This window comes from Apiospora aurea (genome assembly GCF_038362705.1).
Source record: "Apiospora aurea strain CBS 24483 chromosome Unknown utg000005l_segment0_segment0, whole genome shotgun sequence".
NCBI lineage: Eukaryota > Fungi > Ascomycota > Sordariomycetes > Amphisphaeriales > Apiosporaceae > Apiospora > Apiospora aurea.
This window is the reverse complement of record NW_027117392.1, coordinates 2,579,955-2,605,683: the sequence shown is the minus strand read 5'-3', so window position 1 is coordinate 2,605,683 and position 25,729 is coordinate 2,579,955. Positions and strand designations below refer to the sequence as shown.

At 53.9% G+C, this 25,729-nt stretch overlaps 7 protein-coding genes across 7 annotated transcripts; 4 read left to right on the top strand and 3 right to left on the bottom strand.

Annotated features, from left to right (window-relative positions):
* Positions 1-201: 201 nt before the first annotated feature.
* Positions 202-1,214, top strand: PG986_007369 (uncharacterized protein; the record flags this gene model as incomplete). The annotated part of the gene is made up of 3 exons (XM_066843591.1): positions 202-250; positions 537-910; positions 1,026-1,214. The coding sequence occupies 3 exons, from the start codon at positions 202-204 to the stop codon at positions 1,212-1,214; spliced, it is 612 nt and encodes a 203-aa protein (XP_066699703.1).
* Positions 1,215-1,914: 700 nt separating this feature from the next.
* PG986_007368 (uncharacterized protein) lies at positions 1,915-3,443 on the bottom strand (the record flags this gene model as incomplete). The annotated part of the gene is made up of 4 exons (XM_066843590.1): positions 1,915-2,335; positions 2,513-2,837; positions 2,948-3,120; positions 3,196-3,443. The coding sequence occupies 4 exons, from the start codon at positions 3,441-3,443 to the stop codon at positions 1,915-1,917; spliced, it is 1,167 nt and encodes a 388-aa protein (XP_066699702.1).
* Positions 3,444-5,440: 1,997 nt separating this feature from the next.
* PG986_007367 (uncharacterized protein) lies at positions 5,441-6,621 on the bottom strand (the record flags this gene model as incomplete). Its single annotated transcript, XM_066843589.1, has 4 exons — positions 5,441-5,637; positions 5,690-6,025; positions 6,107-6,209; positions 6,268-6,621. 4 exons carry the CDS (start codon positions 6,619-6,621, stop codon positions 5,441-5,443), a joined length of 990 nt encoding a protein of 329 aa, XP_066699701.1.
* A 680-nt stretch (positions 6,622-7,301) lies between these two features.
* Positions 7,302-9,441, top strand: PG986_007366 (Rossmann-fold NAD(P)(+)-binding protein; the record flags this gene model as incomplete). The annotated part of the gene is made up of 3 exons (XM_066843588.1): positions 7,302-7,340; positions 7,405-7,689; positions 7,753-9,441. The coding sequence occupies 3 exons, from the start codon at positions 7,302-7,304 to the stop codon at positions 9,439-9,441; spliced, it is 2,013 nt and encodes a 670-aa protein (XP_066699700.1).
* A 593-nt stretch (positions 9,442-10,034) lies between these two features.
* PG986_007365 (uncharacterized protein) lies at positions 10,035-11,541 on the top strand (the record flags this gene model as incomplete). Its single annotated transcript, XM_066843587.1, has 7 exons — positions 10,035-10,292; positions 10,381-10,431; positions 10,485-10,511; positions 10,589-10,930; positions 11,011-11,145; positions 11,238-11,399; positions 11,455-11,541. 7 exons carry the CDS (start codon positions 10,035-10,037, stop codon positions 11,539-11,541), a joined length of 1,062 nt encoding a protein of 353 aa, XP_066699699.1.
* Positions 11,542-12,591: 1,050 nt separating this feature from the next.
* On the top strand, positions 12,592-13,359 carry PG986_007364 (uncharacterized protein; the record flags this gene model as incomplete). The annotated part of the gene is made up of 1 exon (XM_066843586.1): positions 12,592-13,359. One exon carries the CDS (start codon positions 12,592-12,594, stop codon positions 13,357-13,359), a length of 768 nt encoding a protein of 255 aa, XP_066699698.1.
* Positions 13,360-16,833: 3,474 nt separating this feature from the next.
* On the bottom strand, positions 16,834-19,188 carry PG986_007363 (uncharacterized protein; the record flags this gene model as incomplete). Its single annotated transcript, XM_066843585.1, has 3 exons — positions 16,834-18,635; positions 18,696-19,023; positions 19,096-19,188. The coding sequence occupies 3 exons, from the start codon at positions 19,186-19,188 to the stop codon at positions 16,834-16,836; spliced, it is 2,223 nt and encodes a 740-aa protein (XP_066699697.1).
* Between the last annotated feature and the right edge of the window lie 6,541 nt (positions 19,189-25,729).

Here is a 25,729-nt window from a genome sequence, read left to right as displayed (position 1 = left end):
GTTTGTTTTTTCTTCTTCCTTTCCGACCACACACCACACCATTACACCACCACCACACCACCGCACCTCGCCTGCTTCATTTGTTCTTCAAAACTACACCACCTTTTGATATGATATGAGAAAAGCCGGCCGCATACGCTGGAACTTGAGAACGATTAATTCGCAAGCGGAACTGGGATTCGAAGCTGCCCACAGCCTAAAATGACTCGATTGGTAGTTTACAACGTGGCGCTGGGCGTCTTCGTTGTCGGTACGTCATTGCCAATTCCCACGATGTAGCGCGCGGCTTTTCCATGAAGCTTCAAGCTGCCACCCCCAACCCTCCCCGACTGCGCCTGTCGCTGCATTAGGATGCTTGAGGCCTATCTATGCTTTTACGCATTGAACTATTCTGTATTGTTCAATGGCCTGGCTGCTTGCGCCAAGCTCGTCTGACGCATGAGCTATCATCGCCGCCCGTAGCCTTATCGCTTCCTGCAATACTGCTTCGCCCGCCCGCCGCCAGCCGATATCGCTAACATGTGCCCTCCCCACAGCCACCATCTTGACCATCACGTCCATCATGACCTCGAATTGGGTCGAATACTCTGTCACGGCCGAGAACACGAACGCGACCTTCAGCCATCACGTGGGCTTGCACCAGTCGTGTTCGCTGTCGTCTACCGCCGACAAGGCCACATGCCGCCCTTACCCCGACGAGGACGACTGCCGCGATGACCAGTTCTTTTGCACCATGTGGAGGAGCAGTGGCTTCTTAATGTCCTTCGCCACCGTCGTAGAGCTGGCAACCGCCATCTCGTTTCTCGTCGTAATGTTGGGCGGGAAATATAAGCGGGAAGAGGGCTGGTTCGTGATTGCCGGCTTGTTGATAGCCGACGCTGTGATCGAGTTCGCCGGCATGGGCATTGTGGTAAGCAGAGACCCCGCAGACTTTCTTTGTCTGGCTACTTGGCTATTGCCGATTCTTCAGCATATGGCTAGATCGTACTGGTCTACTAGGTATGGCGGCTAACGAGCATCTGCAGGCATATCTGTTTAATTCAGACGCACAGTTTGACGTCCCTGGCTGGAGCTTGGGCTACTCCTGGATTCTGTGCACCGTCAGTGCCAGCGTATCGGTGCTCCTGGCCATCGCTTTCTCGTTAACAGCATTCTTCCTCCCACCGGAAGACGACTACGAGTACGTCGGCGATGGCGCCAGCGTGGATTTCTAACCGCTGCGAACAAAGAAACGTGAGCTTCGACACAAATACGGAGCGATTTTCCCCCGGCTCCTTGGGTTCTATTCTGCAAGAAACACGGTCTGCATCCGTTTATAGTGCAAAGGGCGTTTGGGGGAGTTGGAGTTTACCGCATGGATTGGCATTTCGCAACTGCGTTGCTTTTTCTTTCTACTGCCATGCATGTTTGTGTGCTGTTTAGGTGTTCATCATTGCTAGTATTCATCACCATCTATCTATAGAGAGTGGTAATCACCTGAAACCCGACTTAGGTATGTCATACCTGAGTGGTTCTGTATATCGGTTTAGTATCCAGCATACGCAGGTATTACGCAGCCTAGGAATAGACTCGAACTGAGATTTGTACATTATGTCCACATCGATCTTGAGACTGGAAGGCAGCGCATCTTGAAACGAGCGTGTATGTATGAACCCGGGGACAGCCGTCTTATTTACAAGGAGGCGGGTATTTGGATGTAATACAATGAGCGTAACCCAAAAGGCACCTATTCCCACCCTCTGACTGTCCTGAGTTGAGTATGTGCAATGCTTCCTCCGGCACCTTCTGGATCATCTACACTAGCCTTTGTCATGGCTTGAGTTTGCCCTTTTTGAACAGCGGCAGCCACTCCTCCTTCGTCAAGGAAATAAAAGAGAAGAAAACAGACAGGTGCGGATGCCGCTGTCACTACCCTTAGAACTGGGGGTTGGCGTTCTTGAGCAGCATCTCGAAGTAGTCCTGGTTCCAGGTGCCGGCCTCGGGGGCGGGCTTGTAGGCGTCGTCCTTGCCGCAGAAGGAGTCATAGCGGGTGGCGCCCGAGTCCGAGGTGCCGTCGGACTCGCCGCCGGGCTTGCCCCAGACGAAGGCGTCCGTGTTGGAGTCGCCCGTGTCGGCCGTGGGCCGCTTGCCGAACCCGGCGCCGTCGACGTTGCACCAGTCGCCCCACTCCTTGCGCAGGCCCGTCACGGCGTTCCGGCCCGTGTCCATGATCGCGTAGCTCGGGTGCCCCGCCGACTTGAGCGCGGCGCCGAACTTTTGCACGTACGTCTTCTCGTTCTGGCAGCTGTTGTATTTGGCGTCCGAGGCCTTGGAGAACTCGCCGGGGCTCAGGTCCCTGCGAGGCAGGGGTGGTTAGTAGAGGCAAATTCCCGGGATGGCATTGTGTGGTGGTAGTGGCAGCGATGATGGCTTTGGGGAGGGAGGATAGAAGAGGAAGGGTTGGAGACAAGGCGGGAAGGAGGCAGACAGGGAGAGCGGTCACGGTTCCCAAAGGGAGACCGCTGCTACTTACCAGGCGTTCCAGCCAGCGATGTTGGTGGCGAAACCGCGAACCTGTTTGGGACTGCCGGCGTTCTTGTAGACCTTGGCGAGCTCCTCGGCGCCGGGATCCAGGTTGGCGTCCCAGCCGAGCCAGCCGCCGTGGCCGGCGTCGATGTACATGACGACGTTGGGCAGGTTGAGGTTCTTGAGCGCGTACGCCACGCCCTCCTCGTAGGCCGACTTGCTCTCTTGGCAGGTGGACAGGTCGGCATTGGTGACCAGGTTGGGCAGGGAGTCGGGCTCGATCAAGAGAGCGAAGGCCGTGTTGGGGTTCTTCTTCAGAATGGCCACGATGGCTGTGGCACAGAGAAGAGTGCGTCAGTTTTCAGTTGGCTTCTGGCGTCTAGTTGTTGTATGCGTGGAGAAGGAGAGACAGGGGCACTGGAAGAAGCTATATGTGACTTACGATCGATGTATTCGGACTTGTACCTGGAAATCTCGTTGTAAGCCAGCTCGCCGTTGGAGGCCTTGGCGGCACAGTCACGACCGGGCAGATCGTAGATGACAAGACCGAGGATGTCTTCGCAAGGCGTGTCAGCAATGGCAGGCTCCACCTTGGCGATGTTCTCGATGGTGTCACTGGTGAGGGTATTCATGTTAGTGTGCACACTCTCCGAGCACGATGACGCCTTCCCATCCTGGTTTCTAGCTTACATCCACAAGAAGCTACCGACGTCGGCAACCTTTGCGGCCTGGGCCTTCAGAGACGAGTCGCTGATGGCCTCGACCGCCTTCTCGACCTCGGAGCGGTAGAACGTGTTGGCGTGGAGTTTGTAGTTCTTCCAGACGTTGGTGCTGGCATCGAGCTTGACGGCGGAGCTACAGGCAGCGGCAGCGGCACGACGGTTCGGTGCTGCGAGAGCACCTGCGGCGAAGACCGCAACAGTAGTAGTGACCTTCATCTTGGTACCAAGCTTGAAGTTTTTGGGAACGATGTGGCTGTAGAGGTGCTCGGGAGGTTTGTCGCCCTGGTGGCCACCATTGGCTCCTTTTTATACACGGGGCTCCAGGCAAGGCAATGAGGGGCCACATAGTTGGTCAGCCCGCCAGCAAAGGCATCGCGGAAGCATACCATTCTGGCAATCAGGAGAACAGGCCCGTTAGAGGCGAAATACTGCCGGGCATCGAGTCTCCGAGATGGGGTCTTTCCAGTCTAGATCTGCCGCGGCAGACAGAGTAATCTGTTCAGGAGAACATTCCACTAACGAAGCAAATGCATAGGCAACCCGAGAATGATCAAAGCCCAGAGAACAAGAGTTTGCCATCGCTGACCCATAACCTACCTTCTCTGAATTACCACCACCATATCGTGTGGAGAGGCCACCCCCTTTGCTACTTGGAGACACCCCTGTCCGGCATCTGCAGCCACATCGTAACCCAAGATCCGGTATGACTGGTCCAACCCTCGAGCTAGCACCATGACATGCTATATGGAGAGGGGAACACTCGGTTTCCCCTTGTGCTGTTGTAGTCTCATATTTCGAGGTATGGTATTTTCCTATGACGGGATGAGGCTATCTCCATCGCAAGATAATAGCAGTTGGCCATTGCAACGTAAAGTGTCGCCAAGTAGCAGTGTACTCATCACAAGCTTTTTCAAGCTTTTCCAAGCTTTGACAGACGTATCAAGCATAGTATGTCGTGCCGAAGAGGGCATGTACCATGATCATCAGTACCGCGTATGGCACATCTTTACTCCATCCAGGAAACTTGACAGCGCCACCATTGTGGAGAGGCCAGCAGCTACTGCAGATAAATCTCCGCAGGAACAAGGGAATATTCCATTAGACGAGGGACGATGGTTGGGTATTGCTCGCCCCCGTTGGAACGCTAATAGAGTGAGCAGGGAGACGATACTTGGGCTCCTCATTTAGCCGCAATGGTACGGCTGGTCACTGGCGAATCAGCATACCCGGCTAAACCTCTCATTTAAGGGATCATGGCGTATGACCAGGCAAACGACGTGTTTTGTGTGCCCTCAACGTCTGCCAGGGTAATTACGCCGCAGCATAAGACCCAAATACTCTCGAGCCTGGGCTCAATATCTTGTTGCTAGCCTCGGAACTTGGCTCCGAGCATCCCTCCGGCACCCTTTGTGGAGTTGGCGAAGCTTCAAAACCACTACGACATGTATCGAACAATGTACAAAAGGTTGGCATAGCAATGTTCTTATGGTCCTTGGCGCCCAGCGTGGCTAGACTCAAAAGCCGTATGTGACACATGAAATAAGGGGCTAGACCACAGGCTTTCGCCCAGCTGCGGTGAGAAGAGAGAGCTGCAATATGAATCGTCCCCTTAGTGAGCAATTGCCTGGCCCAAGCGGACAGTTCCTATCGTGGCTGTCATGATCGCGAAACTGTCACGAATATGGAAGCGCCCACGGAGGCTCCGGGAGAAGGGCGGGAAGCCTGACGACGAGTCGAGTATTGTGGTTGGTTTATGGTGATTTATTGCAATTTAGTCAAGAGTTGTCTAGTGTGGCGCCTGTGGTCAGCCTTTGTGGCAAGTGTACTTCTGCACTTCCGGTTGTTGCTTGAATTAGCGACATCTGCCAAGTGGATGCCAGCCGTATCAAAGCATTGCTCATCGCGAAAGGTTTTCGAGGGGCATAACTGCAGTGGCGTAGGAGTTGTCCATGTCACCCTGGATCAGTTCCAGGCCGCCAGATAATTCGACAGTTGCAATCCGAAAGTCGGCTGCCCTCCAATCTGCGGGTTCAAACAGCTGGTTACAGAATGGTATTGCATTCCCTATAAAGGATTTGTTCTTCGAGTCTAGGTCGTTTCATCATACATGCGAAGACTTCCATACCGACCAAGTGGATATCACACCTTCGCGGACCCCCTTTTGTGCCATCTCACCAATGCATTATCTGCCTGAGTAGAACTTCTTATTGTATCTATCTCTCCCTTACATAAAGGGGGGGCAGCGAGAACGGGTAGCCTCCGTTCTTGATGCGGAAGATGGAGAGCAAGAAGCTGTAGAGGAGGAATAGGATGGCACTCCAAAGAAGAACCCAGACTTGTTGCTTCTTGGCATCAGCCACTCTTGGGACTTTCATGATTAAGGCGATCGCAGAGAAGGACAAAAGACCATCTGTAAATGTTGGTTAGATCTGATACGCACGCTATTTTGGGGGCAAACATACAGATAAAAGCGATAATCTGAGTCTCCATACCCAGCTGGTTCTGGAAACCGGCGGAGAAGTAACTTATACCTCCACGGCCATCGCCAGCCACATATGGGACCTTGCGAATCTGGTTGAACATGTGACCACTAGTGAACATGAGGATACCAATCAAGCTGATGGCGGCCCAAGCATTTCGGTTCTGGACGACAGGGAGGATGTAAGGCCCGGCTTTGGCAAGTGCGCCAGCAATACCCAGGGTCGAGACGACACCAACAGCCCAGGCGACGTAGTTGACGGGACGCTTCACGGGAGGGTGAGGACGGTCCGGCAGGTGGCGGGAAAGCCAGGCATGCACTTGGTCAGCCAAGAGAGGTCTGCGGCAGGATCAGTTAATATATATATTACAAAAGCCAACGGTGAACAAAATCATCTTACCCGTTTGTGAAGTCGTATCGAATAGGACCTTCAACACCAGGAACAGCGTGAGGGCCAATGGTGGGGGGAAGAACAGCAGCACTGGTGCGGTTTGGAGGCTCAACTAGAATCACCGTATTAGTGCCAAGACGCACAATCAAGGATTCGAAAAGACCACGCACCGAAATGAATGTGTCGCGACCATCGGAAAAGTCCAGAGTGGAAAAGATGATGCGGGATTCGGCATTCTTGTCGCCCTTGAGCCAACTCTTAGCGAGCAAATCCCACTCCGGTTGGAACTCGCGGCACAGCTGGCAACCAAATCGAGCGTCCATGGCAGTGAGAAGGACAGTGACGGAATAGTCGCGGGGCGAGGCAGTGAGCTTCTTGTACGACGAATCAGCCAGCTTCACGGGCGTGGTCGAGATTGCCTTTGTGTGGAAGTCATTGAAGGTGTCGGCGGGCGACGATGGCTTCTTGGCGGCGAGGGTGCCAAACGGCAGAGCCAGAGAGATGAACAACGGCAGCCAGCGCATGGTGAACGACTGTGCGTGCAAATGAGTGTGCTTCTTGAGTCGGGCCTGCTGTGGGAATCGGGCGGTTGTGCTTTGAAGTGCACTGTTTGTTCGCCGCCCTGGTGTTTGGTGTTTGGAGGGATCGGATCGAGAGGGACAACCTGTTGTTACACATGAAGCTCCAAAGTGGCCAGTTCCCAATTGACAAGCTTAACAGACAGACAGACAGACAGCTCCTTCCTTAGCTCAATTCCCCATTGGTGATTACTAACTTAGGTACCTGACTTAGGTACCCGCTGGCTTTAGGCTGGTCGATAGGTACCTAGCAAGAGCTGGTGACAGGGGTCCTGCGGGGATTACGTAGCTGTAGCTGGACGGACAAACGTGACGGCCGGGTCTAGTCCATTTCAGGCACTCTGTTTACTGCCTGCCTCCACCTTGCAACCAAAAGAGTGTCCACCCAACACGCTCTCTAACCCTCGTGACTGCACCCTATTCCAGCTTGATCTATCAAAGGGACGGGCCACACACCACCATAGCCCAACTCCATTGTCTATCCAGAACGTTGCCGTCGAATACATATATTAATAGTTGAACTGCCCTGTCGCATACCTAAGAGATCCGAGTACGCCCAAGGTCCTATCCCCCCTATCATAACAACAACGCGCCTGCCGATGGGCAGAGCACCGAGAGCAGCCGCCATGGGCCGTGAAAAGAAGGTGGACGTGGAGCCAGACATGGTGAGACAGAAACAGAACCACGTACATTGCGTGAAGAAACTAATCCAAACCCCTTTCATATCAGCGACTCGAGATACTGCACGAGCTGGAGATGCGACACCGAAGCAACGCCAGTAATTCCGATCTCTTGATCAAGGATGAAGATGTCCGCCGCCTAAAACTACGCATACTCATGCTTCGTGACGAGAACAACTCGTTGCGCGACCAGATTGCCCAAAACAGTGATGCTGGCGCAAAACTGGCGGCCAAATGCGAGGATCTCAGTGCCCAGCTGAAGGCAAAAATGGAAGTGGTGCGCTTGCAGGAAAAGCAGCTACGAAAGCAGGAGCGCGAGTTCCAACAGTTGCAGGTGGGTTCTCTTCAGACTAGCCATGTTGCTTGAGCTGGTCCATGGTGCTAACATTTTATCAAGGCCGAGTTGGAGACAATGAACAATCTCACCCAGGACTCGACCAACTTCTTAGCCGAAAAGCTAGCACTTACCCGAGAGCTCGCGGTCTTGAAACCAGAGCTCGACCACCTCAGATCGCAACTAGCCCATCAGCAAGAGACGTTGGCCGAAAAGCTAGCCTTGGAACGACAAGTCAACACCCTCGAAGTCGAGCTTGCCAATGAGAAGAAAGCAACCAAACGAGCCATGCAGAAGCGAGAGAGCAATGACCGAGTCGAGGATGACCTGCGGAAGAAGCTCCGCGAGGCTGAGAAGTCATTGGCTACGGAAAAGGCAAACCGTGAACGACTAGAAGACCAACTTGCGCAGGAAAAGCACAGCCACAACCTGGCAATTCAGGATCAGGATAGCACACGAGAAGTTGAATCCGACCTTCGCAAGAAACTACAAGATGCCCAGAGAGAAGTGCGGGAAGCAAAGGAGGACAAGGAGAGGCTAGAGGAAGAACTCGAAGCTGAGAAACGCCGGTCGAAGAAGGCGCACTCAAAGGCAAGCGACAACACGGTCGAGGCAGATCTTCGCGCACAGCTTGAAGACTTCGAGAAGAAGCTGGCTGTCGAGCAGAAGCAGAAGGAGAAAATTCGCCACCAGTCACAGGAATCGTTGACCGAGGCTGAGGCACGGAACGATGCGCTTGAAAAGAAGCTTGAGAAGATGAGGACAAAGACACGGGACATACAGGAACAGCTGAAGCAGTGCCAATCGGACCTTCGCAAAGCGCAGAAGGCCAAGCCAACCTTGTCCGAGGAGGTCGCTGCGAAGACTACCGGGCGCCACGCATTTAAGAAACGCAAGGGCCACGACATTGGCAGCGATGAGATCAGTCAAATCAGCATAGCAACGCCGAACGCTGACGAGAAACCTCGGAAAGGGCCCAAGAAGAGATTTGTACCGGAGCCCAGTCTGGTGGGCGAAAAGTCAACCTTTTCCATTACGCCCTTCCTTAATCGAGGCAAGACTGGTATGGACAGCACAGGTGATCTCGATGACGACGATGAGCTGGGCGACACGTCCATTATACCCCAGCAGTTTGCCAACAACCCTGGTGCCAGAACGGCCTCGGTCTTAGTCCCTGACGAGGACGAGGATGCTCACTCGTTACCTGAACCAGCCGAGGCAGCCCCTGCTGAAGCAGAGGAGCCCCAGCCCGCAGTAAAGTCTCGCGGGCGGCCCAAGAAGGTCCTTGCGGATGCACCTTCGGCAAGGAAGAATTCGCAACCACGAGCGAAGACTGCTCTGAAGAAGGGGTCCAAGGTCGCGAAGCTCGCACAGGTAGCCGAGGAAAGCGAGGCCCCTGGTGGCCAAGAAGACGTCGTGGACCCCGCTGCGGAACAGACGCAACCTGGCAAGGTCAACTTTACCATGCCCGAGGACGCAGGCGCCTCGTCTACCAAGGTCTCAAAGGGCGAGGAGCCTAAGGAGGAGCCGAAAAAGAAGAAGCGCAAAGTACTGGGGTCAACGAAAACGCTGTTTGATGAGGAGGAAGGTGAGGAAGGGGAGGATGTGCCTGCTAAAGCCCCCAAAGCGCAACTCAAGGGGGTCCTCAAGGGGAAGAGGCAGCCGCCCGGTGTACGTAATGCGTTTGCTGGCAAATCATTTTCGCCTCTGAAGCGAGAACGAAGAGGCGTTGGGGCAAGCTTCCTGGCATAGGCCGATTTATTGGAGATTGTCTCGAGTTTGTTCACTTTCGGAATCAGGTATAGGGACAAGGTACAGAACATGGGTGGGAGCATGCATTATAAGGCGTTTAGGGGGCATACGAGTTCTCAGGGCTCACTGCATTGGGGGGTGGAACATGTGTAGGCGTTTTACCGCATTTACTGCGTTGTTCTGTGGGAATATGAACGCTACGAATTCTCTGCAATTGCGCTGCATAGCTACTGAGTGTGAGAATGTAACACGTCTGGTGACTCGCAGCTTGGTATATCATGCAGCCTTTGGGGGTACTTTTGTTTTTCTGGTTTCCATGTCGGAGACGGTCGAAGCCTCTAATTTCCTGAACTGCTTAACCTCAAGTACACCTACCCGACTGTAATTGCCCCTGTGGCCCCAGCTTGTTGAGCCGCTTCGCATAGAAAACCGGCGACCCGCAATTTCACGCGTACCCATGGGAATTGACATCAACCTGGTATCCGACATAATATATCTACATGTGCGGCATCTATATTCTTGGCCTCGCATCATTCATACGCCTTATCATGAGAGAAGGCATATAACCTGCCACCTCAAGATAATTCTCATAAATGTCGTCGGCGTTGAGGGTAGCAGCACCCCGTAATGGAAGGCTCTTCGGCCGCTTAGCTGCTTCTGCAGCCACTGTACCGACAGCCTCTCCACAAACGGCTCTGCGACTGTCAGTTTCGCAGCCCCTTGTCGCGGGCTGCAGCGCACGCTGGTCGTCCTCCAATTCGCGATGGAAGATGCGCCAGGGTGCCGATTTCTATGCCCAAAAGGCGAAGGTGCAAGGCCTGAAGAGCAGGGCTGCCTTCAAGCTGTTAGAGGTTGGTGGCAGCAGAATGTTTCTTTGATCCCGGCCCATGGGAGCGGCTGGCATCTACTATTCGATGCTAACTAAAAGGGGGGGGATAGATGGACACCAAATTCAGGCTTTTCAGGAGCGGCCAGACAGTTGTGGACCTGGTAAGCAAATGCAACAACGTTGACATATACGCAACGCTGAAGCGGGTTCATAGGGTTATGCGCCGGGCAGTTGGTCACAGGTAAGCCTTCCGTCAGTTGGATCGAGCCTGTAAGAGAAGAAGAAGAAGAAGAAGAAGTATGTTAACAGCTTTGGCAGATTGCTCTGGATCGCACCAAGCCAAATGGGCGCATCGTTGGGATCGACTTGATCCCGGCTCAACCGCCCAAGGGGGTGTCCACCATCCAGGGCAACTTCTTGTCACCGGCCGTGCAAGATCTGGTCAAGGACTATCTTGTCGAGTTTGCTGGCAACGAGTACCCTGCCCGCCCAGCTGCAGTGGCGGCCGACAGGTCCGAGGTTGATCCCGAAAACGTGGCTGCCCTTATCCGGGACAAGCCAAGCTATATCGACTCGGAGCGGGCAGAGGCGGCCTGGCCAATACATTACGATCCTTATGAAGAACAAGAGAAGTTGCATGATGAAGGGAGGCTGGTAGATGTGAGAGACTTTTCTTCTTATTCTTCTTCCTCTGCAAAGCCTAGCTGGTCTACAGTAACAAACACTAACCCACAACGCAGATAGTCTTGAGCGACATGTCAGAACCCTGGCCTCAAATGACCGGCTTTGGCAGTAGAACATTGAGTAACCCGTATGGTGATAATAGGATGATGAATACGAGCGGGATGGCCTTCCGGGACCACGCCGGAAGCATGGTAAGCAGAGCAGCGTCTCTTCTCGCCGCCACCCAGTCGCCATGTCTACCTGAATGACTGCAATGGACTGCTGCTGATTGCTTTTACTATAGGATCTCTGCCTGGCAGCTCTCCAGTTCGCGAGCGACACGTTGCGCTCAGGCGGCCATTTTGTGTGCAAGTTCTATGCGGGCGCCGAGGACAAGCAGCTGGAAGAGAAGCTCAAGAAGATGTTTGCAAAAGTACACCGCGAGAAACCTGATTCTTCCCGGAGTGTGAGTAGTTTTCCCCGTTACCAAGGCCCCTGTGGCGACTACAATCGACTACTAGATACTGATCTACTCGCAGGAATCAAGAGAAGCGTATTTTGTGGCATTGCGGCGACATGGAGATGTAATACTAGCTGATGTAGAATAAGCCTGCTGTACAATATGGGTGTAATGATATGCACAACAAATATGCAAGGCCATGCCGAGCCCGCTGGGTTTCCTTGGGCGCGCTTGCTTGTCCCTGGCAATACCTATGACAGTCATGTGAGCCGATGTCCCCGGTGAACAGCAGCAGCGCCGGCCACTCACTCGGCAGTCGGCGAACGTCTTAGCCGACATACTTGAGGAATGGGATTGGCAACAGCAGGGCATTATATGGTAACCGCAAGATCGGACGTGGTTTCTTCCATGCCGACAACCAATAAATAGTCTCTGGGTTATTCAAAGTTTGCCAACTCCACTTGAGGACTTTTGGTAACTGTCGGGATCGAGTGCTGCATACGAATACAATGACGTCCGAATGAGAAGATGTGGGGTTGCAGTTATCAGTCAACAGACCATCATCTGAACAAAAGCGTGATATTCAGCTAAAGAGGCCTACTGAAGATGGCGACCCTATTACGAAGCTGCCCCAATTGCGCAGTGTCGGGAGTTTTGGCAGGTCGGAAAAACCGAGCGTCATTCCCTCCGACGGTCCACATCCACAGGGCGTAGTTGCCTCTTGATGCAGCCTATCACGACGTCACTCAATAAAAAGGCCGTAAAAAACCCTTAACTTCACCACCCGGCGGACATTGAGTATCGCCAACGTGACTCGAAAAGCACCCCTCAAGCTCGATCCTAAGTAACCGATTCCTGTTGTTCGTCAGTTGCGCAAGTATACGCGGCCCTGGATCGATCTGTATCTGCATTGCACAACTCCTCAAAGGTAAGCAAGCCGTCATGACAACACCACTTTTGCCTTGTTTGCCTGCCTGCCATCTTCTTTGCATCTGGCACTCTCTCTGCGCTATAGTGCTTGGATTCACTCGGATGGCAGAGATCAACTGTGTCCTTTCGCCAACCTCCTCTCTGGACCATCTCTCACGCGTGGTGGATACAGAAAGTTGGCCTGGACCACATACTTGCCCATTCTCACACCCGACCTTTCAAGAGACTCATCATCCATCCTTAGCACCCGCTCCATTTGTTGCTTGCCATGTATGCCTGCAAAGTTTGCCAAGAGCCCCTCCTCCTCGAGGTAGAGGATGACGAAAACGAGGGCCAGACTCAGCAAGTGCCTGACGACCTGCAGCTGGGCTGCGGCTGTCACTTTCATTGGTCGTGTCTGATGGACCAAGCATCCGATCTTGCCATGTCGCTCAAGTGCCCGGCCTGTCAAGCTCAGGTCGCCACCAATCCGGCCGGGCCCTCGGTCACCAACCCTTTCTTGCACGCATCCTCGGGGGTGACCATCCCGACCAAGTACACCAACGAGGGCGGTGTGCAAGACAACTTCGACGCGTTGCCTTCTATCACCGAGGAAGCATATCTCGCAGCCAACCCCGAGGCGCGCCCGGCTCGCGCGTTTCATGTCATGTGCGGCGAGGGTGATGTTGGCGGCATCGTCGAACTCATCCAGGACTTGGAGCAGGACGAGACTTCGATGAGCGTGGGCAAGCTCCTCCGATATCACGATCCACTGGCTGCCAACAAAACCGGCCTCCATTTAGCCGTCGAGAAGGGCCAGGAAGAGGTCCTCTGGCTCCTTCTGTGGTTGGCTTCTCCGCTGGCAACCGAGCTGTTCCCCGAAGCTGCGCTAGCAGCGGCACAATCAATGGGTTTGCAGCGATTGAGCACATCATCGGCCGATGATATTCGTGCTTTTCAAGATAGTCAAGGACGAACGGCCGAGGCGGTGGCCGCTAGCCTGGGAGGCACCATGTCGAAGGTAGTAGAGGCCAGAGCACTTCACCCGGGAACGTGAGTGAGACGTGCACGTTGCGTTGTCTCGGTCCCATTGCAGAACCCTTGGCCGTCGATGGTGTGGATGGGCGTCTGAATAGTTCCGGTGTGTTTCATATCATCTGATGTGTGGTGGGTATACCAAACACCACAGACTGCATCCTTGTCTGCCACCCATCCTGCGCGGGCCGTTTCTACAGAGCTCTTAGTTGAATCAAAACCAAGATACAAGAACGCCACATACTCCATCGCCTTACGGGGTCGTGCATGTGCCCTCGTGGCCACAGGGCCAGGCCAGAAGCCAAGACGGAAATATTCAAGGAACACCTGGTCTGAGGGTCAAGCGCATGGGGTTGGATGCATGATGCATCAGGTGATGGTAGAGTATAGTCTGGCCATCATGCAAGACTCCGCACCCGCTCAAGGTCATTGCTGCAGGAAGAAATGACGCCGCATGCTCTCAACCATTCGGCCGAGGTGCGTGTGCGATGGCATATTTCCGTGTTGCAGTACCGGAACCACTCGTGATGCTGGCGCCGCCAGGCTTTTTCCTTGTAGACGGCCGTTATCTACAAGGCTATACCCCGTACAAAGCTCCTCTCCCTACAAGTAGATCCATCAGAAAGAGACGAGGCGCATCCATAACACCGAATGTATCTATCTGCATGAGGCGGCGCGCAATGAAGCGAGGGCGGATCTTCTGGATGGATCGAAGGGAAAGAGTTCTCCATTTTTTGGTACCCCTCAATCTTGAAACTATCGAGCCCCTCTGCGCAACCCCTCGCTGCGAATTGCGCACCCGTCGAGGAACCACTTTAGCTGGCGACAGCCGGAAAGTCAGTGGGCCCGGGACCCAGGCTCATCATGGTGCAAAGTGCCTACATAGCCGAAATGTATACTTGTAGTACATGTAGGTATATGCATGAGGCATACCATGGCTTATAGGTAGAGTGCCAGTATATATAGATTGTGAAGGAGGCGGGATAGCCTTGGATGCATTCATGTTGGAACTGCGCTTTGTCCCCCGTCTGGAAAGGGCATGGTCGGCAAGACTTGAACTCGGGTGCAGCACCTCCCAGATTCCATAAAACAGAGAGTTACGGCAACGAAAAGAGTCAAGACGCGATAAGGAGCCGAAAACGTGTGTCAAAACGTGAGACTCTCCCGTCCAAGTTCCGATGGCGTGGGCGCACGGAACCATGGCAACCTTAAATCGACTCTTCTGCCTTTGGATTAGGTACTTGCCGGTACCTGGGCTACTAAGAAAAGTCAGTAACATACTTCCTGCTTCTTTACTTACTACAGAATGCGAAGTAATAAGTCTCCACCTACCTGCTGCCCTGTTGTTGATCCACCGCCAAAGTCGCGGGGACATTTGGGACTCCTCCCCGAACCACATTCCGTACGACCGTGTCTTGCTGAGTCCGAGAAAATGAAATGACCTCCCGCTGCGAAAGGGGCCATAGCGGACTGACTGTATGTAGGCAAGACAATGAGGCAATGTGTGGAGGAGGAAGCCGTCCGGATCGAGAGTAGTAGGTTGACAGAAGCGACAGAACTACTGCATGGCAGCATGGATCGCTCGTCATATGGCATGCAAAGGAGGCAGGCACTGCAGCGCAACGTTATCTCATCGGGTCTGGTGTGGTACGCTAACAGAGCTGCCCTGTGTCCCTGTCTGGTCCTATAGCAATGACACACAGGCTGCAGGCTGGCTAGTAGGGCAGTAAGGGGAAATGTACTTTATCTTCCAAGGCACACCCAAGGCACACCCAGGGCACTCCCAGCCATCCAGCCACGGCCCCTCCCTCCGAAACCACGAGGGCATGTATGAATACCCCTCCCCCCTCGAGTGATATCGGGGGTGGTCAGCCGGCTCCTGCTGGGCCAAAAAGGTCCCCATTCCCCACCCCGCCGTTGAGGTTTTCAGGTTGGGATAATTAGGTGACTGCCGAGGCGGCCGGCTCCTATGTTCCAAGGTTAGCAGGAGCGAGCCAGCTGCTGGGGGTGGTTTCTGTCTCCAATTGGCGTTTCGTCTGCTTCCAGCCACGGTCTTGTTTCGTTTCTTGACGAGGCCAAACAGTGCATGGATGTATGCATGGACGACACCTTGCAGCAGCAGCAGCAGCAGCAGCTGATGAAGAATTCCAAAGCAGACAGGAGGCTATGGGGACTCTGCAGATTGCACGTGTGCACGTGTGCATGCATAAGCAAGCACTTTGGCCTGGAATGGATCTTATGGCCGGCCGTGTGTAGGTAGAGGTGTGTGTGTGTGTATGTTTTGTATGTCCATGCAGGTCTGGCGCAATGAGCTTGTTCAAGGTTGTTGCAGGAAAAGGACGCCAAGTGGATCGATAAGAAGATCTTCTCGAGATACAACATTGAGCGCTTGACTGTTGCGTGGGGGACACACACTACGGAGGTGGTGCATCGCGGGGAAGGGGCAACATGAGAGTGGTTTTCAATGGTGGCGTTAGCGGCGGCGATGACAATGGTGATCATCAGGCTTAGATAGAGATGGCAGTAGCAGTAGCGGCAGCAGGACTCGTAGTCGAAGCGGTATGTGTGACGGTGACGGACGGGGTCCATTCTCATGGGCACCTGATACCGCACTTGGACCCTGTTGGCGATTAGCCTTGGACGGATGGATCGCTTAGCTGCCCAGGTAGCAGCAACTGGGCCAAGAAGATGGCAGCGAAACATCGCGCACCAAACTATTGGCCGTCCCCTGACTGTGGTGAGTCATGTTGCCTGCCCTAGACCGCAGAGGGCTCTCTTGCCGTGAGCGAAACGAACAATCCTGGCCGCAGAGTTGCATCGTCCTTTGCGATCGGACTCATCTAAACGAGAAGGCATGTACTGGGGCAGTCACGGCATCTTGCGAGGTAATATAAAAGTGTGTGGTTGGGAATAAACAATATGATTTGACAGCTATGTACACGATGATGGTATCGTCGGCCGTCGCGATTTGTTGGCATACCTGGGCGCACAATACGGGGTATAGATTCGGCCGTTAGTCATGGGATATGGGATATGTACATGAAAATGCAAAAGACCAGGAGGCCACCAACTCCGGATTGTGATGAGACAAGAAAATGAAAGATTGTTTTTATACCACATGTCTTGAGCCAGACTTGCCCAAACCTCCCTCCGAAACCAGGAAAGAAAAAGAAAAGAAGAGAAAAGATAGATGTGTAAGGCTCCCAAAGAGAACATGGGGCAAATGCAATACGACTGCCAAATTTGGGCGTAGAGTGTCTCATGATGGCCGCGCTACAGGAGGCTTCGTGAAATCCGAGTGTTCGATGCTTCGCTTCTATGCGCACGCACGGTCACAAAGTTGTGACTTTTTCAGAAAAGGATCGCGAAAAGGAAAACGCCAGGCAATGACTAAGCAAGTATGGTCGGCCGTGATTCATATGATGGATGCAATGCGATCGTTGCGCGAAGGTGGGTGGAATGAAGGAGGGTGGAGTTTGGCTTCAAGCAGAGAGGCTCATGCATTGGGCTTGAAGACTGCCGGGGTGAGGAAGAACTCGCCGGCGGTCGGGCTGTCTTTGATGGGCGGAGAGGGAGCAGGCGGAGATACAGGAGGCGTTTTGTCGATGGGTTTGGTGGTGATCGGGGCAGGCTTCTTGCTTGGTTTGGCGGTTCCCTGAAGCTTCTCGTGGCTCCTTGCGCGATGCACTTCTCTGTCATCTTGCCGAGGGACGGTAGGCGAGGACGGAGTTGTCTCGGGCGATGGGGTCTCGTTGCCACGCAGTCGGGTGAACTCGCTCTCCACATCGGCGAGAAGGGCATAGACATCGCTGTCCGCGTAGATGCGAATGCTTTCCATGCGACGCAACTCGGTTTCCGAGTCGCCGTCTTCTTCTTCTGCGTGTTCCGGTGTTGTGCCGGGCTCGGCGGCGTCTTCATACGGCAGCTCGGGAATGACAGAGGGAACGCGTGCAACAACGCGCTGGGGCGACGGAGACGGAGACGGGGCATGAAAGAAGGTCGAGCTCTTTGCTGGGCTTCGTGGCGGGGTCGAGATGTCGGCTGCGGCGTTGCGAGGCTGCCCGCCCATGGCCTGGGTCAAGAGGTCCATGGCGCCGGAGTTGGCCAAGGACGTGCCCATAGTAGCTGCAGCTGCAACATGCTCAAGAAGCTTCTGCCTCACACGAGTACGACGGTTTTCTGCGTGCTCCAACTTGCTGACCCAATCGTCGATGGAAGCGTCGAGCTCAGCAAGGGCCTCCTCCTGCTTGAGCATCGACTCCTGGCTGAATTTCGCTCCGCGAGGAGAGCGCAGGTACTGGCAGATACGAGCATGCAGGTTGCGACGCCCAGCGCGCAGAGATGTGTAGGTACGCCGGAGGTACTCGGTGCGCTCGTCAAGATGGCGAAGTTCCTTGGAGAGGCTCTCCACGTCGTCCCGCTTGAGCACCTCGAACCTCAACACCTGCCCCAGTGCTTGTTTGTGGACGTAGTCGGCTTCGGCTTGGTCCATTTGGGTTGCGGCTTCCTCGGGCTTCCAGCCCTGTGGGAGCTCCTCAAATGCACGGCGTTGGTCTTCGTCCTTGTTCTTTCTAGACGCGGCACGTTTGAGTCCGCCACCAACGGGCGTGCCGTCGCTTCGCTTCCTCGGCCGTCCCCTGTCCATGATGCTTGCCGATTCCGACTTGTTCCTTCTGTGCGACGTGACGGTTGCACTTCGCTGAGCGAGCTCAAGATTGGCATTGGGAGCTGCTGTCGGGTTGGGGTGGCTCTGCTGAGGTGTCGTCACAGGTGTCGTGCTCCCGGACCTTTCCCATGGCCGGGGAGAGCCTCGGGAATCAAAGGGTGCCGACATAGGGACAGGGGACATCGACGATGTGGCGACAGATGCAGATCTGGGCGCGTTACTGTTACTGGCAGCCGACGTTGGCGGATGGGGCGAAACCTGATGGTTTCTTTCATCCGTCTTGGCCGAAAGACTGCTTGGTTCGGGATGGTTGTTTCCAGACCTGAGGCGGCTCAGCGAGAGCTGGCGAGCTAACCGGGGTAGAGCGCCACCTTGGCTAGGGATCGTCAGTGGGGCAAGAGACTTGGGCGAGAGTTGTTGTTGTTGTTGTTTTGCTTTCGATTTACTGAGGCTCGATTTGCTCGGCTTCCGGCCCAGGGAGGGTTTGGATGACGGGCTAATTGCTTCACCAGCGGATTCTTGCTGGCTCAAAGAGCTGGGTTTGAATTCATAAGGCTGATGGAGAAACCACGAGGTATTCACCGGCGTGCTAATGGAGCGTTCATGCACCGGAGGTCGTCCAGGGATTGTTGCTACATGGTTGTTAGCAACGTATATATACATAAGTCATGTCTCCTGACTTAAGAACTCACGGGAATCCATCGCCACTTCATGCACCGTCGTCATGGGTCCCAGCTCAGGTACGCTCACTTTCCTCCTTCGGTTGAGGTTGCGGTCCTTGATCCTGACCCGAAGATCGTTGACCTTGTCCGCATTCTCGGCGTCCTCGGCAGGAGAGCCGAGAGCTATTGCTTGTGCCTCTTCGGGGTCGAGTTGCTTGACAGTCGATTGCTTGCCGGTCGGTTGCTTGGTGTCCCCCTTTGGGAAGAGCTGGTACTTCCTCGCTTCCGGTTGATACATCCTCCAGGCGTATGGCTTCTTCTCCTCCACAGAGCTGACGGATGATGTGTAGGACGTGAGCTGATGTGAATGAGTGGTAAGTATGCGGTGATTCTCAGGACCAGCCCAAACGTTGAAGGAGTAAGCACTTACAGACTCGGTCGAGGGATGCTGTCTGGATATATAGCTTCTCAGACTGCCGTGTTCTCCATCGGCACCTGTCATACAAGTGACGATGTGCGCCATTGAAACTTGAATATAAGTGGGTGCCAATTATAAGCAGGGAGAGAGGTGTTAAAGATTTGGCGTAGGAGGTGATAAGTCAGGTTGTATGCGAAGGTCGGTATATAAGTAAGACGAGGGCACTAGCTGGCTAGTAACGATGGCGGTTACAAGTGCAACGAGGACGAGGTTTCGCTTTGATGCGTGACGGGATTATATGCAGACACATAGGGTCACAAACGGCCCTGCTCGTCTTAGTGATGGACATATAGCCTGTCGAAAAAATTATTCTGGAAAGAAAAGAGATGACACTTTGCGACATATTTCATGGATTCGCTCCGGGACGTGGTATCATGTCCTACCTTGTCCGGATCCTCACTCGGCACAAGTATCCAGTACGTACCGGACACGACATCGTACCTAGTATCCAGACCCTCCCCGACACTGGTCTCTGAGACACCTCTCCAGTAATCTAAGTGACTTTCTCTCCACTGACATCGAGAGAGATAGAGAGAGAGTGTGTGTGTGTGGTGTTCAGTACCAGGGAGACCACCCGCCCAGGGCCCTGGCTGTTACCTGGCAGAGGCGCAAAAGCACCGACTGGGGAAAAACAGCAAGTCAGGATCGGAGGAGCGTACGAAAGGAGTATAGCGGTAACCTGAGCGAGGTTCGAAAGCTGCATGCGACGGGGAAACTGAAACCCGCCTAAGCCCACGACAGGGTTACCACAGTCACATAAACCAACCCCACAGCAACCCACCTGCGCTACGACCTGCGTCAGGCCAGGGGTCAGGATGTGTAATGTCAACTGGAGGGACGGACTGTGCAGAATGTATGTAAGTACATCAAGGCTTGCCTGGGTATTGGAATAATTCCTTCTTGTACATTGTGTATAGCTGAAGACCCCCGAATGAACGAACCTCCCGCCACTTGAACACCACCCCCCGCAGATATCAAAGCCACTAGAGCCTAGAGGCCTATCTGCAAGAGAGTCGAAGGCTTCCTGGCTTCCTTTTTGTAGTACCCGGGCCGCATTGAGGGTGTCAAGTCACGACAGACGATGGACGAATGCAGGTTAACTCGGACCTCAGCGGCCCGTTTCTTTCTATTTACAGTCGCGAGAGAGAGAGGGAGAGAGAGAGCGGCAAGGCCGGGTAGCCTCATGAATCAGGTCGAGACTGATCTCCCCCATTGTTACGGTAGCATTATCCTAGTACCTAGACAGCATAGTAGTATGCAAGTACAGTAGATTCAGATACAAAGATGGCCAGTAAGGTGGAATGGCGACAGCCTGGCCCCCGCTGAACAGAGGAGAAATGATGATCGTTTGGACTCCGGAATCTCCTCTCGTGGCCTGACAGGTGCCCGCAGCAGAGTCCTTAGCAGCTTAGGGGTATCGTCAACTCTCGGTTCCGCTCGGCTGTGTGTGTGTGTGTGTGTGTGTATCTGAGACTCTGAGGAGGTATGGACTCGATACACTCACTCATGGCCCGTGCGGGAACAATTTGTGCCAGGGGATCAATTAGAAAAGGCTCCCAGACGCGCCTGGCTGACCCTTTGGTAGGTAGATATGGTGTACATGGTGTATGTACAGCATCCCGTTGGGCCTTGCGCCCTTCTAACTTGATAGGCCTCTAGTGGCTGTATTGGCCAAGGCCCGGCTAGAGTTAGTGCAGTTCTCCGGTTCTTTGTTCAGTGGACCTCCCCTAACGTTGTCGCACCTCAATCAAGTCGGCCCCGCTTCGTCCACGTCGGTTAGAGTGGCTCGGACATCAAAGTCAAGATTCTGGCTCGCGAGGCAGACACACTCACAAACACACACACACACGTCTCCCTTCATTGAATCGACACACATAGGAGACGTTTCCCCTTGCAGCTTGCAGCTACATAGCACGCGCATTCGCTCCCGACTCCAACCATCGCCGGTCCGTGGAATGCGAAAAGGCTGGATTGCGATCAACCGTGTGCAGTCGTCGACCTGTACAACTTGGGGCTTTCAACGGACAAGCAATGATGATGTCCGGCTGCATGCGTTGCGTGTGTCCTGGAACGGAGCCGTCCACCTTTTTCCTATGCAGAGCACGGACTCCTATGCCCTTTTCGGATATGAAGCTCGTACAGACTCTGGTTGGACCATTGATGTAGGCCCCTAAAATAGGCACAGGGCTGCTCCGTCGAGTGATGAGTGATGATCTTGATGATGATGATGATGATAAGGTTACTATTAACCATCTGCACGGCGCATATCCCCCATCCTGAATGTAGTCAGGCGTAGACGGTGATGATGGTCAACTCGTTTCGAGATGATATCTGAAGCTGCTGCAGATGGCTGTTCGTGCCGAGCAGTCGACTTGTTTCTGCTTCAGCACACGCCGATCGTGACGAGTCAACCTGACACTGGTCTGGATCCCCAGCCGTGGTTGCAGGGAGTCAGCCAGCCCGGCCAGCAAGCAACGTAAGCCTGAGCCTGCGACCGGCAATGTCCAAGTGCTCCTTGGTCATGAAGGGTAATGATTGAAGTGAGGTTATAACAATACTAGCTATGGTTATGACTATGCTGGGTGATTTGACGCAAGTTAGAGCCAGAACCTTGATTTGGTTCCTCCGTCAGCCTGTTTCAACTACCGGTCTGTTCCAAAGACGAATAGTCAACGGTTGTATCGGATTGAGGAAGGACTTCAGCAGGGCCTGGTACGTTAGATGCCTACTTACTTTACGCAACCTCATGGCGCAAGACCGGTGCAACAATGAGGCGTCGGTCGGCTACTGTTACTGTTGCTTCCATGCGGAGAACTCTGCCGGAACGCCGGATGGTGGATGGTGGATTGTGGACGGTGGATGGCCCATTCTCTTCCAACTCCTACGGAAAGTCACGAGCCCAGTTGCCTACCTACATGTACCTACTTGCTTCCTTACAGACAGTACCTGCCTCAGGAAGTAAGTCACAGAGGGCCTGCATGCAAAGTAGGTAAACATGCAGTATTGCTCACCTGCAACGCTCGCTCACCTCACTGCGACCGAACCAGGAATTGTCGCCTTGTGGTAAAAGGCTCCAATCGAAATCAGCCGTCATGCACGAACAATTTCATGATTTTGAGCCTGCCTGAATCTCGGAGCTGAGCTCAACTGACGGCAACTGGCGATCTGTGCACGCCTTCTCGCTGGAGACTCCTAATCTCGCAGTGAAAAAGCACGAACCAGGGAAATCCGGCCGTCGCCCAGGCAAAGGATGCAGGGGATGCAGGCCGATTCCCGTGTCGACATCGCGCAGTGCGCAGTGTCCACCGGCCCTGGAAACTCCATATACTCGACCTTTTTTTTCTCCTTCTCCTAAAATTGTCAATATTCATGCCTTCAGCCTCGCCTTCCATTCTGTCATCTGGGCCCCTTTCGTAGCGGGCGCGAGCCATCAAGAATCACACGCTCTTGCCCCGAAAGAGAGAGCAAGGCTGCTAGCCCACGACGGACGGCTTAATTTTCGATTGGTCTCCAGAGCCGCCCGACGACCAGGTGCCACACGGGCTGCCCTCGAGGGAGGCGGCTTTGGCCGGCCTCCCCGATTTTCCATTCGCGCCGTCACAAGCGTCAACCTCTCGCTCGGGAGGGCTTGGTGCGTGCTGACCCTGACCTCCAACAAAGAAAACAGTAGCCTGGTAGCGAACAGCATCTTGACGGGCGCTATCTGGCTTCACATCTCACGAGTCACCAACCTTCCAGATCGTCGGGCCTGGCACGTTTGTTTGCTACATAGCACATTCTAAATCGAGACAATCTCGTCCCTGCCAGAACCTTCCTGACGGAATCACCCATCTCGTGTTCACGACGTGCTCCTGTTGATCACCAGCAACCTATCTCCGAATCTGTGCCCAGGTCTCCAAGGAGGAGGAGACCTGCCTGGCCCGGAGCCTGCACCTTGGGCCTGGCCTTCTGGGTACCGGATATTGTTAGAACACATCGCCCGGTAATTATCGAGTCCATCGATGTCAGTTTCCCGGTAAGCGACATGGAGAAAAAGGCTGGAGTAGAAGCTCCAGAGGTGCTGAATTGCACAAATTGTCAGGTGTCATCGCGTGGCCCCCTGGGGCTTTGCGAGCTCCACTACCACTGCGACGAGCTGAACTGGCTTGATGCTAGTAACCACCGGTTTGTATCTGGTCCCGGCTCTAGACAGGTGGGTGTGTACAAACCCTTTTTCTTCGTGCTTATAATGTACTGTATGTACTTATATAAGCGAGTGTTATTAGTATTACTAGTAATAGCTACCTGGTTAGTGTTGTTTGAGAGAACGCGAAACAATTCTAGTGCCGGGAGATGGACGGCAGTTTGTCACCGGCCACCGGCGATGGATGTAGTCTGTGTATCGAGTGTCCCAGAACATGTAGCAGACCTCCCAATATGGCATCCGGCCAGTCTATCAATTCGCAACGGTTCATTCCTTTCCTGTCATCGCCTACGTAAGTGGCATGCCCACACCCGAGATCCCATTCGACAAACCTGGGCTTGGGAGGAATCCTCGTACCTCGTCACGTCACAGTAACGCAGCAAGGGTCTTGCCGCGATGTAACCCAAACGGCTCGTTGGGATGCAAAGGGGACCTAAAAAAAACCTAGTTCAGGGTATCGCAGTAAGCGGCATCATCAACTTGCGGCAATGTCTGTAGCGCAGTTGTCGAAGATAGACGCCAGTTCGTTCTGGCTGACTCGGGAATATAACATATGCCTGTGGCTTAGCGTGATGTCGGTATACAGTTCGACGAGAAGAATACACACAACAGCTTCTAATACATACTATAGCCTTTCCCCCGACTACGTTGCTATCTGGCAGTGATCTTCGCTGTACTGCCCCCTGGAAGTCTGGAAGCGTTTGATCTTGTCGCCGCAATTTCTCCGACCCTCAAGGATTATCACCATAACATGCCACGTTATAGGCAAGGACCGATCTGCTGTCCCGTCACTCCAAGTCTTCACCCCCATCCTGGCAGCCTGGCAGACTCCCAATGCAAGGGCAAGGGACCGGAACACACTGGACAGAACACTGGACCTATCGGCTCACCCGTTTCAAGCCAGACCGTCTTTCTCGGCAGCTGGTGGCAGGTCGACGGAACCTGGTCCGCCTCTTTGGGATTGGTGGCCAGCATACTATGTATACCAGACGTTTTAAACAACAATCTCGTGGAGGAGGCCAACGTTCTTTCGCCACAAGTGCCATGTTCCTGGTTCCAACTTCCAAGCAGCTCTCCCGATCAAGCTGTCATCCCACCCCGTCCCAGTCCATCCCAATGCATTCCCTTATCATGAGTTACATATTGACAGCGAAGCTTATTGCCTATCGCGTGTGCCGATAACGAGCTCCTTTCTCTCAACCTCTCACCGACCGCAGGCAGCGAGGATCAAGCAATTAAAGTGAGGAGATGCCTCCATAGGAAGAAGCTGCGCGATGCTTCCATGTGGCTAGCTCCTCGTGCTTTGCAGGCGTGTACGTTGTCGATGCGGGGGTTTGGGTGGACTGCGTGTTTCAACTACATACACCCTTGGAGCTTTTTGTTTCTCGAGAGTGAGTCGGTGTCTGCCTGGCTACGTAAGCCAATAACAAGAACAAGCAGACTGTATCGCCGTGGGAGCCTGCTTCCGTCCAGTTGATGATGATGATGAATCGGTGCCCATCGGTGCCCATCGGGCCCATCACCCACCTGCATACATGATTGTATCATCACTGTCACCCACCGATGCATCGGAGATATTCGATGGACGGCAAACGGCAGAGAAATATAACCTAGCTCCATACGCCAGAGACGTCACTTAGTCTTCGATCTCGCGAAGGACGTGGTGGAGGCCTATTGCAATATGCTCCTGTCCGTTGAGATCCCGAACAGGAGACATTGCCCTCTACGCCGTTACGGAGTTACGGCACAGGACCTAAGTCCATCACAGTCATACTGCGGGTTCTCAAGTGGGACAAGTCTATGCCGTCCGATGTTGATGTTTCGTTTCTCGGGGTCCAGACGTTTCTTGTAAATACATAGTACCGGATTGAAGGTATCGAGGTACACGACCAATAAACGGATGCCCGGTTGAAGTTCAATGCGATTCCCCCCGCATTGCATTGCTACCAGCGGTCTTAGCACCCCGGCGGTCAATGTCACTCACCCATTGGAGTTGACGGGAGGCGCCGGCACGTCTTCTAATGTCGTCAATGCCATCCGTGCAATCCATAAACTTGCTCTTGCTCCTGCCCTCGAGGACTGAACTGACGATTGCCTGCCGTCTGGATGCGAGTGTGGGCTTGCTTGTCGACAACTCTTGGGCCTCTCGCCTTGCATTCAGATGCAGCGCTAAAACGATGGATCAAGCTACTAGCACTCTGCATGGCCAACTAGCAGCTCTAAAGAGAGGATCAGGACGTCAATGCGAAAGCCGGCTCGTGAGCTGCAGGTGCTGTGAAACAGCCCTCCGCAATGGCGGCATGCCCTAAGCCAAGGTATTTCAAGACTATTTGTCTCTCTGTTGTTGTTGCCGCCTCGGGCCTGCTGCTGCAGCGTCACTTGTCACTTAAGCCTAGGTCTGTG